At 38.4% G+C, this 16,402-nt stretch overlaps 1 protein-coding gene across 1 annotated transcript in view; it reads left to right on the top strand.

Annotated features, from left to right (window-relative positions):
* Nucleotides 1-334: 334 nt before the first annotated feature.
* Ppef1 (protein phosphatase with EF-hand domain 1) overlaps nt 335-16,402 on the top strand; it is a 99,660-nt gene continuing 83,592 nt past the window's right edge. The window contains exon 1 of the mRNA XM_057759943.1: nt 335-443. Coding sequence (XP_057615926.1) covers nt 398-443 — 46 coding nt within the window. The 5' untranslated portion in view covers nt 335-397. The remainder of the gene's footprint in view (nt 444-16,402) is intronic.

Consider the following 16,402-nt stretch of genomic DNA (forward strand, 5'->3'; position numbering starts at 1 on the left):
TGTTTCTTTTCAGTTTTAGTGCCTGAATTTATACAAAGCTTAAAGTGACCTGAACATGGGAAACTATCATTTTGGTGTAGCAGCAAAAACTATCTATAGCTGTTTTATAGCTCTTCCTGTGGTTTGAAAAATAAACAAGAATCAGATGATATGTAATCACTGTTCACATCCCATGATGAACGCAATTCAGAAGCATAAAATGAATCGTGCTGGGCAGGCAGGGCCTTAGCTACCACGTTGTTGACGGGTGCTTTCTCTCCCTTCTTTGTCTTTCTCATTAGTATCTATGGACTAAAGGGAATCAGTTGAGTGACTTCTTGAAGCACAAAGGGAGGAACTTCACACTCTCTCTTGGAACCAGAAATTGAATTTGTAAGCATAATATGATCTAGAAGACATGGGCTGTAGGAGTTCTTCAGTGAAAGGCAACAAATCGGAGAAAGGTGAGTGCTGGGAACAAGCCAGTTTTTATGAATGAAAAAGAAGGATTAAGCTGGACCCACAATCCTTTCTGTTTCTTGTTTATTCCCATGGTTCTGAAAATGCCCTGTAAAATTCTGTACTAAAAGATCAATATGTGAACCGAAGGTGAAATATTGGGGGAATATGGGAAAACACCTGTAAAAAGATGTAGTTTTTAGTTTATGATATACTACAAAGTATTATTTAAGACATGTGTTTGATTTAATTTCAGTTAAAATGTTCCAGTAGAAAGTATCAATTTATATCTCAGTGACAGGGAAACGGAAAGACAATTGAATTTGTATAGCTACATCTTCTATTATTCATGTAATAGGTATCCCATACCTATGTGACATTTAGTGGTGGCATTAAATTTAATTAAATTTTATAGCTCAATGATTACATTTTTAAAAATATCTATTCATTGCAGAACTTCATGAGAATTACCTTATAATTTAAAAATATTCTAGTGAGAATGCCAGGTAATCTGTATCCAAAAGAAGTCCATTGCTTCTGCATCTATGACATACCCACTTCTACCTTTAAAGAGAGACTTAGATGTTCCCTTTGTTTCCTTTGTGTGGAGGTGCTTTTCCATGGCTACTGGAATCTAGCTGAAACTCACTTGCAAGTTTAAGACATCTAGCTTTTGCAAGCAAACTAAAATAACAAGGTGGGGCAGCTAGATGAACGCTTTGCTCTTAAGTTCCATTCTTTCGTTATCTAAGTTACAAATTCTTTCATTGGTTTTTATCCTGTATCTTGGTTCAAAGTTTACCCTAGATTGATGGCAGAGAGTTTTGGGTGCAGAGTATTCTATCCTAGTTAGTCTAGGGTATTTTCCTTTGGGAATCAACTGTTGTTCTCATCAACTGAATTGTGCGAGGTTTGCAGCTAATTTCTGAGAGTCGGAAGGAACATGAGAGGTGCGCTGTTTGGAATCTAAGTATGCCAAACACTCATTCCATAGTCGTAGTTTATTAACACAAACAGAGGAGACTATTTGCCTTATTTGTTTCTACAAAATGATTGAACAAATAAAGGATTTTATTATGATACCTTTCTTTTTTTCTAGCTAACTCATACATTTTAATTTTTTATTTATTTATTTTTATATTATTTAATTAAAAATTTCCACCTCCTCCCCTCCTCCCATTTCCCTCTCCCTCCTTCCCATCCCCCTCCCCTCCCTCTCCAGTCCAAAGAACAGTCAGGGTTCCCTGCCCTGTGGAAAGTCCAAGGTCCTCCCCCCTCCATCCAGGTCCAGGAAGGTGAGCATCCAAACAGATTAGGATCCCACTAAGCCAGTACATCCAGTAGGATCAAAGCCCAGTGCCATTGTCCTTGGCTTCTCAGTCAGCCCTCCTTGTCAGCCACGTTCAGGGAGTCTGGTTTGCAGAGAATTATGATACCTTTCTATGCACATCATTTGCTTTATTATGCTCACATGTATTTTGCTCGCAGTGACCTTCATATCATCTTCTCCTACCAACTCCTTTACATTTTGTCTGATTTCTCGGTTTTAGAAAACAATAAGCTTAGTCTGAAGAGAGGGCTCAGTGGTTAAGAGTAATCGCTACTCTAACAGAGGACCAGGGTTTGGTTCCAGAACCCACACAGTAGCTCACAACCATCTGTAACTCCAGTTCCAGGAAAAATGATTGTCTCTTCTGGCTTCCACAGGCACCACATACTTATGGGACACATATACACATGCAGGCAAACATATGCATAAAATTAAAAATTAATAAATATTTTTAAAAGATCATATGTTTAAGGACTAAAGAGATGGTTTAGTGGTTAAGAGCACTTGTTGCTCTTACAGAGTGCCCAGATCGGTTTCGCAGCGCCCACACGATGCCTTCAGTTGCTGTAAGTCCAGTTCCAGGAGACCTAAGTAAGTTCTAGCTCTTTGGATTGCTTTTCAACTTTTCAAATGTTATTTATAAATGGAAATATTAGCTTAGGTTTTCTATTGATTTTTAAGTAACGTATTGAGATAAAATTCACGTAACATGAAATTATCCATCATAAAGTAAACAACTCAGTGGCACTTAGTGTATTTACAATACTGTCTAGCCACCGCCCTTGTCTAGTTCCAAAATGTTTCTATGACTTCAAAGTCAAACCCCAATAGTTTTTGTCTATTTCCATCTCCTCTCAATCTATAACAACTGTCAATTGTGATCTATCTCTATGAACGTATACAGTCCAGACGTTTTATTTCAATGGAACCATAACACTATGTGGCCTTTTGTGTTTGGTTTCACTCTTGTAACATCTATCAGTATTTCCTTCCTTTTTTTAGATACTACTTCACTGTAAGAATAGGTCATATTATGTTTATCCCATTTATTAATTAGTAGATGCTAGGTTATAAGTTGTTTATGCTTTGCACACTTTTTGCTATTATGAACAATGTTTCTATGAACATTCATACATAAGTTCTGTATAAACATAGACTTTCATTTTTCTTAGGCATATACCAATGAGTAGACTTGCTGGGTCAAAAGGCTTAACATTTTGAGAAACCTCCAAACTATTTCCTCAAGTGACTAAATCATTTTGTTTTCCTACCAACAAATTTTCCACATCCTCGGCAACATTTTTTATTGTCTTTTTAAAATTATATTAGTGGGTATCAAGAAACATCTCATTGTAGTATTTATTCATACTTGCCTAATGACTAATGATTTGGGGCTTCTTTTCATGTGTTTATTGACCACTTGTACCAGTCTCTTTAGATAAGTAAATATCTATTAAGATCATTCACACCCCCACTTTTTTTGAGCCAGGATGTCACTAGGGAGTCCATGGGGCCTGTAACTTACTGTTGCAAAACAGATGCCCTCTGTTACCTGCCTCCTGAGTGCTGGAATTACAAGCATGTGCTACCATGTCCAAACACCCATTTTTATTATTTATTTATTTATTGGTTTTTTTTTTTTCAAGACAGGGTTTCTCAGTAGCTTTGGAGCCTGTCCTGGAGCTAGCTCTTGTAGACCAGGCTGGCCTCGAACTCACGGAGATCTGCCTGCCTTTGCCTCCCAAGTGCTGGGATTAAAGGCGTGCACCACCACCGCCCGGCAAAACACCCATTTTTTTTTTTACAGATTTTTTTTTTTTTTTTAAGTTTTTCGAGACAGGGTTTCTCTGTGGTTTTGGAGCCTGTCCTGGAACTAGCTCTTGTAGACCAGGCTGGTCTCGAACTCACAGAGATCCACCTGCCTCTGCCTCCCGAGTGCTGGGATTAAAGGCGTGCGCCACCACCGCCCGGCCAAAACACCCATTTTTAAAAAGTCATTATTTTATGCTATTTTGTTGTAAGAGTTAATTTTGTATGCTATAAAAAGTTATTATCAAATATATAATTTGGAAAGTAGCTATACTTACCAATGTTTGCCCACCTATCACTCAAATATGTAATTGTAAGTATTTTTCTCACTCAATGACTTGTCTTCAAATTTCCTCACCCCCAACTCGTCCCAGATCCTCCTCACCTCCATATCCATACCCATATCCTAACTTTATGTGCTGGTTTGCATTCTCTCTCTCTCTCTCTCTCTCTCTCTCTCTCTCTCTCTCTCTCTCTCTCTCTCTCTCTCTCTCTCTCGTTATTCTAATAGGTTGGCCTGTCTCTGTATGTTACTTGGTCTTTTTCATTTGTAGCTTTTAATATTCTTTCTTGGTTCTGTACATTTAGTGTTTTTATTATTATGTGCTGAGGGAAATTTGTTTTCTGATGCAGTCTATTTGGTGTTCTGTAAACTTTTTGTACCTTTATAGACATTTCGTTCTTTAGGTTAGAAAAAAGTTTTCTTCTATGATTTTGTTGAAAATATTTTTGGGCCTTTAACCTGGTTTTGTTCCTCTTCTATACCTATCATTTATAGATTTGATCTTTTCATAGTGTCCTAAATTTCCTGGAAGTTTTGTGCCTGCATTTTTTTTTTCAAGATTCAATATTTTCTTTGGTTGAGCTTTCTTCTTCTTTGTCTTCAAATCTTGTAATCTATTGGTAAGGCTTCCCTCTGAGGTTTTTGTTTGACTTTCTAAATTCTTCATTTCCAGTTGTAGTTCTGTTTGAGTTTCTTTAGTGATTCCACTTCTTTGTTAAATTCTGCTTTCATGACTTGAATTGCTTTCATTATTTTGTTTAGCTTTTGTGTTTTCTTGAAGACATTTGTTCATAACCTTTTTAAAGTCCTTGAATATAGTCACAATTGCTATTTTTGAGTCCTTGTCTTGTGCTTCAGCTAAATTGCTTTTCTCAAGGCCTATTGCATAGTGATGCTGACTTCTGTATGAAGCATATTAGCTTGGTTGTTAGTGTTTTTTTTTTTTCTAGGATCTAGACATCTGGAGTTATGTTTGAGGTGCTCTTTGGTGTAGATATCTGGTCTTGCTCTGTTGGGTGGGCGTTATATTCTTTATGGATCTTAATTAAGCTTTTTAGATTACTTCCACCATCAGGTGAGTAGATATGAATTTACTGTGTCAAGGACTAGGGATAAATTGAAAGATCTTGATAGAAAAGAATAGCTTTTAGGGTTGTGGGGTCCCTGGTAGAGTGTTTCTCAGGGTCAGTGGGAAAGACAAAGGAATGGAGATGGGGAAGTCACAGAGACAGGAACTTGAGGCAGCCGATCCTACTCATCTACAGACAAGAAACAAAGCAAGATGAATGCATGCTCATCTCATCATTTGCACAGAGCGGGTCCCTTGCCCAGATTTAAGATGGATCTTCCCACTTCAATGAAAGTAATCGAGATAATGCCCCAGAGGCCTATTTTCAGGTGACTCTAGATTCTGTCAAGATGACCACACCAATCATCACAGGTCTATTTATTTCTAATTCTTTTTATGCTTTCATCTCTTGTTCAATCAATGTATCAAGGTTTATTATGACTTCATATAATAACCCTCTGAAATGCTAATATGGCGCTGCTACCCTCTTCATTCATAGACTAACGTTTTAGTAAAATAGAGTCTTGCATCTGTGGTGTCTATGTACACATGTGCGTGTGCCTGCATTTAGAGGCCAGAGATTGATTTTCTGTGTCGTCTTTGTCAACTTTCAACATTATGTTTTGAAAGAGGACCACTCAGTTAACCTGTAGCTCATCAGTTCAGCAAGACTGACTAGTGAATTTCAGAGGTCCTTTGTCTCCACCTCCTGAACATGGTGATATCTCCATGCTTGGCTTTATGTGTAAGGGCTGGGAATCCAAATTCAAATCCTTCTCCTTGGGGAACAAACACTTTACCTACTGAACCAGATCCTTGTCCCCATAAACTCTCTTTAGAAATTTTGAAAGATATAGAAGCAATTAAAACTAGCTAATACTCATCATTCTATTCCCCATAGATTACAAACTCCAGACATTTTCTTAAGATATTTTAATCATCCTAAATTTTAGTTTTCTGAAGCCTTGCTTGCAGCACAAAATATTATTAAATATAAATATTTCTCAATTTTATAAGTGTTTTGTAGACATTTTCTGCATTGATAAATACATGATTTCATAGATGATTATACTGTGTTGAAGGATTTTTCTAATATTGCAGCTTTATGCTAAATATAAATAACACTTTTAAGAATTTCTTCGTGCAAAGCTGTTTATTTCAGATTGCTTCCACAATCAGGTAATTAGATATGAAATTACTGTGTCAAGGGCTAGGGATGATTTGAAAATTTTTGATAGAAAATAATAGCTTTTAGTTCCAGAGTATTCTAGAAAGTGTGCTCCATATTGTGTGTGCATTTTATTTACTGTTTACAGTAAACCTGAAAATATTTTAATTTTCTTTGCTTTTGGGACAGTCAGTGTCTCACTATATAGCCCAGGCTGGCCTCAAATGTATGTTAATTCTGCTCCTCAGCCTGTCAGCACGTTGTGAGTCCAGCAAGAGGTGCCATGTCCTGCTCCTGAGGGAAGTTTCCTCATTCCTCTTTGTATAGCTGAAGCAGCGGAGGGCAAATATTTGACATTTGCACAGCTTTCGGCTAGGAGAGTTGAGATTTGAGCTCATGCATTTTTTAAAATTATATATGTTTTAATTGTTTAAAAATAGTCTTATTTTACATACCAATCCCAGTTCCCTCTCCCTCCCATCCTTCTCCCTCCCTTCTCCCCACCCTACCCTCTCATCCAATCCTCAGAGAGGGTGAGGCCCCCCATGGGGAGTCAACAAAGTCTATCAGATCATTTAAAGCAGGACCAATCCCTTCCCCCTGTATCTAGGTGGAGCAAGGTATCCCTCCATGGGGAATGGGTTCCAAAAAGCCAGTTCATGCACTAGGGATAAATCCTAGTTCCACTGCTAGTGTCCACACAAACTGCCCAAGTCACATGACTGTCACCCACATTCAGAGGATGTAGTTCAGTCCTATGCAGGTTCCCCAGCTGTCAGTCTGAAGTCAGTGAGCTCCCACTTGCTCAGGTCAGCTGTTTCTGTGCATTTCCCCATCATGATCTTGGCCCCTTTGCTCATACTATCGCTCCTCCCTCGCTGTGAATGGACTCCAGGAGTTTGGCCCAGAGCTTAGCTGTGGATCTCTGCATCGGCTTCCATCAGTTACTGGATGAAGGTTCTTTGATGACAATTGTTGAAGCCCATGTGGGTCCAACACAGATTCCTTAACTGGACTGGAACGGAGTCACGAGGAATAATTAGACACAGCTTACCCGGTCATCCTTCAAGGGCAAGATCTCTCCTTTATTATCCAAACACCTTATATATCATCACATCAATTGAGTGGGAAAACACATTAGGCTGTCTCCTAGGCAACCAGGTGAATGGGCTCAAGTCACGTCCACATCTACCTGTATGCTAGCTGTCACGTAGGCCATGAATTAGTATCTCTATAAGACATCCTCCAAATTACAAAGGAAGGAAGCACCAAAACTCCTAACTCTTAAGTCATCAGCTTCAGCCAACATCTCTTCTCAGGTAATCTACATTTATAACAAAAGAAACTAGGAGCAGCACATCCTGGCTATTGTTAAACAGAGACAGCTTGTCTGCAGAGTTCGTGACCACCTCAGACCAGGCTTATGGCTCTTGTGCCATACAGAAATATGGGCCTACAGACAATTAAGGTAGTCATCAATTTGATTACATGGGAAGGGCAGTTCAGGTACCCTCTCCACTTAGATTCTTAGCTGGGGTCATCCTTGTGGATTCCTGGAAATTTCCCTAGTGCCTGGTTTCTCGCTAACCCAATAATGGCTCTCTCTTTCAAGGTATCTCTTTCCTTGCTCTCCCTCTCTCCTCCACCCAACTGGACTATTCTGATCCTTCGTGTTCTTCTCCCTCCTCCCCTTCTCCCTTTCCTACTCCCCTACCACACTTGCCTTCCCTCCACTCCGCCAATTTACTAAGGAGATCTTGTCTAAGTCTCCTTCCAGGGGGGATCCATGTGTGTCCCTCTTAGTGTTTTTCTTGTTTCCTGTCTTCTCGGGGTTGTGGACTGTAGACTGGTTATCCTTGGTTTTATGTCTAATATCCTCTTATGAGTGAGTACATACTTTGTCTTTCTGGGTCTGGGTTACCTCACTCAGGATGTTTTTTTTTTTCTAGTTCCATTCATTTGCATGCAAATTTCAGGATATCTTTTCCCCCCACTGAGTAGTACTCCATTGTGTAAATGTACCACATTTTCTTTAGCCATTCTTTGGTTGAGAGGCATACAGGTTGTTTCCAGGTTCTGGCTATGACAAATAATGTTGCTGTAAACATAGTTGAGCAAATGTCCTGTGGTATAAGTGTGCATCCTTTAGGTATATGTCCAAGAGTGTGGTATTGCTGGGCCTTGAGGTAGATTGATTCCCAATTTTCTGAGAACTCTCCAAAGTGGCAGTACAAGTTTGCACTCCCACCAGCAAAGGAGGAGTGTTCCCCTTACTCCACATCCTCTCAAGCATAAGCTTTCATTTGTGTTTTGATCTTAGCCATGCTGATCTTACCATGTATATGATGGTATTTTAGAGTTGTTTTGATTTTCATTTTCCTGATAGCTAACGATGTTGGAGCTCATACATTTTTGCTACAAAGCAGCTTTGCTACTGGCCATTCCACCTTCCTATGCCTCCCATAGTTGCTCATTTCAGAAATTGCCTTTTTATTTTATTTTGTTTTCTTGAGGCAGAGTCTCATGTATTCTAGGCTTCTCTTGAATTCACTATGTAGCTGAAGATGACTTTGAACTGCTTTTGATCCTTCTGTCTCTTCCTCTGGAAAGTTGGGATTACACACATCTACCACTAAATCTGGTTTACTTGGTGTTGAGGATCAAACTTGGGGCTTTGTACCTTCTAGGCCTGTGCTCTACCAATCAAGCCACATCGCCAGCCCTAAAATTAGCTTTAATTAAATTGGCTTATCTAAAAAATACCTTTCTGTAATACTTACGTATAGGCCAGGCCCTTTCCTGTACAATCAATCTTCATAACCTGCTATGAAAGTTTATTCTTGTCAGAATGAGGTTTTAAAAGGGAAACTGATTTGCTCCAGAATACATAGCTAATTAATTACCACCAGGACCATGGCCAAAACTTAATTCTTATTTCTTGGGGTCTGGCTGTGTAAGTGTTTGTTTTGTTGTGTTGTGTTTTAGCATGGGATCACTCAGCTCCATCACAGTACTCTGGCTCTGTGTATTGTGGCAATTTTGAGGAAGAATAGTCTTTGTAGAGTTCCAGGACAGACTCCAAAGCTGCACAAAGAAACCCTGTCTTGGAAAAAAAAAATCAAGGCCATCTTCTTGTGAGTTCGGCAAAATCTATAAACAGAAATAAGAACTAGACTTGTACTATTGCTATGATTATTACTTTGCTTCTTTTGTAATGGATAAGAGAATACAAGTCACAGCTATCACTCATTGAGTACTTACTGCATTCACTCATTTTCACTAAAGCTCTTAGACAAAGAAACTTAGCCTTGAATTAAAGAATTATCTGTTGTAATAAGAGCGGCGGGGCTGTGTCCCCGGCACCCGGCTGCCCGCATGGCTTACTTATGCCCCGAAATAATTACACGGAAACTGTATTCTTTTAATCACTGCCTGGCCCATTAGCTCCAGCCTCTTATTGGCTAGCTCTTACATATTGATCTAACCCATTTCTAATATTCTGTGTAGTCCCACGAGCTGGCTTACCAGGAAAGATCTTAACCTGCGTCTGTCTGGAGTGGGAGAATCATGGCGACTCCCTGACTCAGCTTCTTTCTCCCAGCATCCTGTCTGTTTACTCCGCCTACCTAATTTTCTGTCCTATTAAAGGGGCCAAGGCAGTTTCTTTATTACTTAACCAATGAAACAACAGATAGAAAGATGACCCACCTCCATCATTTCCCCTTTTTCTGTTTAAACAAAAAAGAAAGGCTTTCACTTTAACATAGTAAGATTACATATAGCAAAACAGTTATCAAGCAAGAATTACAGTTACAATATTTATATCTATTTTATCTTTTATCATAACTAAGGAAAACTATAACTATAACTAACCATTCTTCAATTCCATTAAAGACTCCAGAAGGATATAATATTATCTAAACAAGAAATAAGAAAACTCTAGAAATGACAGAGACATCTTGCTGCCTGGACAGTCACGCAAAGTTCCTCTGTACCGTTGGGGCATCCATCTTCGGCCTACAGGCCCATAGAATCCAGCAGACATTTCCATGAAGCAGGAAAATTCCAAAGACAGTTCAGTCATTTTTTGCTGTGTCCTGCAGAATGTCTCACAGACTCTTTCATGAGTCAGGAACCCCGAAAGACCATCTCACCTTTAGGCAAGTTCAGTAGTCCTCTCTCTGAGGGTTCTCTGTGTCCAGTTTATGCAACAGTCCAGGCAAGAACAGTTTCTTGCCCAAATGGCTATCAAACTCCATAAGGAGCCTCTTCGATGCCCATCATCCTCTTGAAGTAGATTGGTGCTGCCAGGAGCAGACGTGTCTCATTGTCATGAAAAGCCCTAAGTTATTAAAACATTAAATGCCATATTCTGTAGTCTTTGAAAGATATGAAGAATGCCTATCCAACTGAAATATATATCCCTAGCTGAAATATATCTATGCACATCTAGAAAATCTAACTAACATGACTAAAAGTTTGACAATTATTGATGATTATCCATTAACAACCTATATACATTACATTTTTAAATGAACTATACAATCACAATACCTTAATCAAGATTAGAAATATGCATATACATATAACAAAATTGACCTTAAAATCTATACCAATGCAAATTATTCATATCTATATCATATCCCCCTTTAAATGTAAAAGAACATTTATAAACCATATTTGGGAACATGGGCGCAGTTTTTCTCTCCAAACTGCTTCCTGCTGAATGGGGGCGTTGTTAATTAGGTCTTTTATGGGATAACCTGTGTGCCAGGGTCATCTCAGTTGGCAGTTGAGTGAAGTAATTTTTTGAGGGTGTTCACAGTAACCTTTCAGGAGGGCGTGGTCTATCATACCATATTGGGATAGAAGAAATCCACAGGGTCGCATCCTCTGTGAAAACAAAAGAAGACCCTCTCCAAAGCATCATATCCTTAGACCCATATTCTGAAATCATAATATCCTTGTATCCATCCTGGTTTAGCTTGGTAGCCCATGTAATGAAATGTCTCTCTGCATTTAGCTCCTTTACAGTCAAAAATTTTAAAGAAAACACAATAATACAAAGAATCCAGACTCTCTGTGAATTTTCCATTTTTACGTGGCTTATTTTTCTTTATTTCTTTTAATCTATAACTATCTGTACTCTGTCTCTTTAAAGACTTTACCCTTTTTTTTAAGACATTAACTTTATTCTTTATATATATTTTTTCTCTCTCTCAAGCCTACGTATATTCATCCAACAGTGTCTGAATCAGTTCTATTGTGAATCTGTAATTTTTTTTACTATCCAGGAGCATTTCTTAAAATGTTAAGCACTTCTCAAAAACTTAAGTTGCACCATGTAGGGGTAATACGGTACCGCCTGTGTCCTGCTCAGTCTAAACCTTAACTGCGCTGTTATTATGGTAATTACGGTAGTTCCTGCCTGAGACCAGCACAGTTCAGCATGGTGGAGCTGAGCCCTCCTGCCTCAGAGCCATTTGGTGCCCCTGAGCCACACACAGTTCCAGGCACACAGCAGTCCACATTGCCATCAAGCAAGCCGTAGCACTTTACTCCAAATGATCCATTCAAAAGCTCTGTCTCCCACAGGAGCCAGACACAGATCGCAATGGCGGCACAGCCCAGAAAACCGGCATTTTAAAACAGCCAGTTTTTTCCTGTTGCTGAGTCAGGACAATTTCTTTGCGGCACGCAACCCACAAACAGCAAAAGGCTGTCTTAAATTCTCTCTCTCTCCTTTTTAAGCCCTCTCAGGTTTTACGTGGAGTTCATTAGCACGTTGGGTGCCACTCTGTTGTAATAAGAGCGGCGGGGCTGTGTCCCCGGCACCCGGCTGCCCGCATGGCTTACTTATGCCCCGAAATAATTACATGGAAACTGTATTCTTTTAATCACTGCCTGGCCCATTAGCTCCAGCCTCTTATTGGCTAGCTCTTACATATTGATCTAACCCATTTCTAATATTCTGTGTAGTCCCACGAGCTGGCTTACCAGGAAAGATCTTAACCTGCGTCTGTCTGGAGTGGGAGAATCATGGCGACTCCCTGACTCAGCTTCTTTCTCCCAGCATCCTGTCTGTTTACTCCGCCTACCTAATTTTCTGTCCTATTAAAGGGGCCAAGGCAATTTCTTTATTACTTAACCAATGAAACAACAGATAGAAAGATGACCCACCTCCATCAATTATCCAGTATTATGCATTAATTGTTGGCAGAGGCTGAATTAGTGGCAGCTCTAACAGAGTTCAAAGTTTAAATCCATGTGTGTGTTCGGGTGCATGGATGTATATGCCTGTAGAGGCCGTAAGGCAACTTTGGCTGTTGGTCCTCAAACAGTATCCATGTGATTTTGAGATAAGGTCTTACACTGACCTGGAGCTCACAAAGTAGGCTAGGCTGGGCAAACTGAGTTCCAGGAAGCTGCCCATCATTTGCTCTGAGATTACAAGTGCAAGCCACCATGTCCAGCTTTCTAGGGTGTCAAAGTTGGGTCCTCATGCATTCACAGTGATTTGGCTATTACCCCCTTCCCAACATTTAAGTCCCATGTCATATGCTATCCTGACTTGGAGAATTGAAATTTATGCAACAAACAGAAATTAAACATAATTTCTGTTGGCTGAAATGCACTTTGCACTTATACTTTTATGTCTCTGGGCTTTCAGTTAATCATCCACTGCCTTTTGTTCTACACAGAGCTCTCTGAGAGCACTAATCCATGCTCTTTTCTTTCTGCTCTTGAATCCACTTATCTCTTTAAATGCTAAAGAGCAGAAAGAGACCCACACCTCTTCGGCTTTGACATTTGATTCCTAAGCTCTAACAGAAAATTTTTCTAATGGAAATTTTTTTTTAAATAAAACTATTTGTTCTTTGTTTTTACTTTAAAATCTGAAAAAAAATGGGGAGCAGATTAGGGAAACAGTATAATAAAGTGCTTACCAAGCAAGCATGAGCGCCTGAGTTCAGTTTCCAGTAACTGTATATAAAAATGTGATGGCAAATTTCTGTAATCTCAGCACTGTATAGATAGAGTATCTCTAGGGCTTATTGGCCAACCATTCTAGCTAAGTACATGGACTTCAGATTCAGCCAGACACTGAGTCCCAAAAAATAAGGCAGGAAGCAATTGAGGAAGATGCTTGTCATTGATTTCTGACTTCCACATGCAGGCACATACCTGTACTTGTGCATGTAAGTACACACATGCATATGCATACACACACAGATATGAAACTAAAATCTGAAAAATACTTAAAGCAAATCAAACATTTCTATAATTCTTGATAAAACTTCTTAAATTTAGGAAAAAAAAAGAGTTCATTAACTTAAGCTTAATTTACTTACAAGCTGTTCCCAAAGGCTGGAGAGACTCTCTATGGTCACTTCTAGTCCTGTGTCCCCCAGTCCCTCACTCCCAATTTTAAATGCATATTTAAATTTAGGACCATGTGGAAAATGGATTCTAACATTCCTTCTCTGGTATTCCCTAAAGAATGTTCTCCCCAGTTTAGAGACTCTTTTGCCACTCGTGTCTACTCATTACCTACCGTCACCTGTTCACATTTTGCTGTCCTTTTCTCTTCTTTTTCATTTGAAAAGAAATATGTACCCAGAGCCATTATGATGGTAACCTCTATATACCTCACCATGAATGTCCTAAAAAGAGACACATTCTCTTATATAATTATAAAACTGAATCGCTTTGAAGAAATGTAACATTGGTGATTATATCTACAAATAGATAATATTGTATTCAGACTTCCCCTATTGTCCAAAATTGCTGTCTCCTACTGACTCAGCCTTAGACCAGAGAAAATGATCTGAGAGATACTTAAGCATCTTCAAAATTCAATGGAGCATATCTGGTCTGATTTTGTTCAGCTTCCTGGCAGAAAATGGCATTCTTGCATACCCCTTCCTTAAAACAGCCATTGCTCTTGGCTTCAGTGACAACACATTCTCCTTGCATTTCCTTTTATGTCTTTGTCTTAATTGTTCACACTGGCTCCATTCTCTTCCAATTTTTAAATATTGGAACGCTTCTGGGTTCCTCTTAGGCCTCTTACTTTGTCACCCTTATGCTCACCCTTTGGTGGCATTATGACTTTAATTATGTCTTCATTTTTCATCACATCATATATTATAATTCCTACTTTATTGAGAGTTATTGTAAGAACTTTTCTTTGTAAAAGGAGATTACTTGTTTTTCCCTCTCAATTATAGTGAATCAATCACTTTTTGATATGGTAATATGTTTGCCTCAAGACTTGTTTAGGATTGATATTACAAACATATTTATGTTTAAGTAAAATAGAAAAAAATCTCAAATCAAGTCAAAATAACAACCTAGTTCCAACAACGTTCGTATTCTATATATCAATTAAATAGATTTTCATTTTTTTCTTTATTTTCTGCGTGATTAGCCCACCTTTGCTTTTAAGATTCTAAGTATTTTCAACCGGATGGTGGTGGCACATGCCTTTAATCCTAGTACTCAGGAAGAAGAGGAAGGTGGATCTCTGTGAGTTTGAGGTCAGCCTGGTCTACAAGAGCTAGTTCCAGGACAGATTCCAAAGCTACAGAGAAACCCTGTCTCAAAAAACCAAAAAAAACAAAAAACAAAAAACAAAAACAAAAAAACCTAAGTACTTTCAATACTTCTTAAGTGATGTGATATTATCTATCTAAGTGACTTTTTTCCACCAGCTTTAAGTTTCTACTAGATAATGTGCCATATTTATGGTTGCATCCTGTTAATCATTAGAAAATCCTGTTACAGAGAGACACGTTTCAAATTAATAAAGGGCAGTGCCTAAGCTCCAGTTGCCAGTTATTTTCCAAAATCAGAACATTTATGTAATTACAATTCATATTCTATTAGGCTTTTAGCAAGTGTAAATGACAAAATACTGATTGTTTTTGACCTTTGAATAACAAATGTGGCAATATAACTCAGATTAGTAATTAATACCAAGGGAGACAAAGCAGAATTGTCATCGGGATATTTAATATTTGTAAGTAAGATTAAAGATCACTACTGGATTGTGGCATAGGGCACATTTCCTATGAGAAAAATTTTAAATAGTTGAAAATGATGTTGATACTTTAACCTAGCTATTTTTTAGATAGTTAAGAATATAATAGCATTATAAATTAGATACCTTCACAATAATGATTCTTTTAGAAAAATGGATACTGCTTTTGTCCTTCTCTGAGCACTTTACTGAGCTGTCCTGTTTTATTTTGATATTACCTAGATGTATCTTCACATTTTCCTAAACTAGTGGTATAGCCAATGATTACATTTGTAATGTAAACTTGCATAAGATAGCTGTTTGTAATCTTTGTGCTGTGTCATCTCCCTAGTAGAGAAAATAGGGTTTCAAATGGGGTGTTTAAATACCCAAGTCCTAATAAATATAGAAAGAATGAGTTGGAACATAGCTGTTCTGTGACCACCACAGAAGCAGTTGCTTTAAACAAAACCCAGTAGATACTTTGTAGGATAGACTATACACATAGTCTCCAAGCATGTTACTGCCAATTGTTCATTAAGAGGATACAAAACAGTATTTCTTTGGTAGAGGGTTTCTGGTCCTGTGAATACCACCTTTATCAAGCTATCCAAGTTAGCATAATCATTAATGAGACTGAACATCATGTGCTTATTTTTTTAATTGTTGCTTTTCACATTTTTTAAGATTCACTTATTATTTTATTTTATGTGTATGAGTGTTTTGCATGCATGTATGCATGTGCATCATAGGCTTGCCTGGTGCCTGTGGAGGTCAGAAGAGGGCACCTGATCTGGAACTGGAGTTATGCATACGTGTTAGCCATCATCTGGATGCTGGGAACTGAACCCTGGTCCTCTGCAAGAACAATAAGTGCTCTTAACTATTGAGCCAGTTTTCCAGCTCCATCATGTGCTTCTTGATGGAACTGTCCCCAAAAGGACATATTGCTTATCCCAGAAAAACATATAGCCTAAATTGAATTGAGAAGAAATAGCAGAAAAAATGAAATTGAGGGATATATATATATATACAACTATCCATACTTGTTTTTTTAAAGATTATTTCTGTTTTTTTATATTTATTTATTTATTTATTTATTTATTTATTTATTTATTTATTATGTATACAATATTCTGTCTGTGCATGTCTGCAGGCCAGAAGAGGGCACCAGACCTCCTTACAGATGGTTGTGAGCCACCATGAGGTTGCCAGGAATTGAACTCAGGACCTTTGGAAGAGCAGGCAATGCTCTTAACCACTGAGCCATCTCTCCAGCCCCT

This window comes from Chionomys nivalis, chromosome X (genome assembly GCF_950005125.1).
Source record: "Chionomys nivalis chromosome X, mChiNiv1.1, whole genome shotgun sequence".
NCBI lineage: Eukaryota > Metazoa > Chordata > Mammalia > Rodentia > Cricetidae > Chionomys > Chionomys nivalis.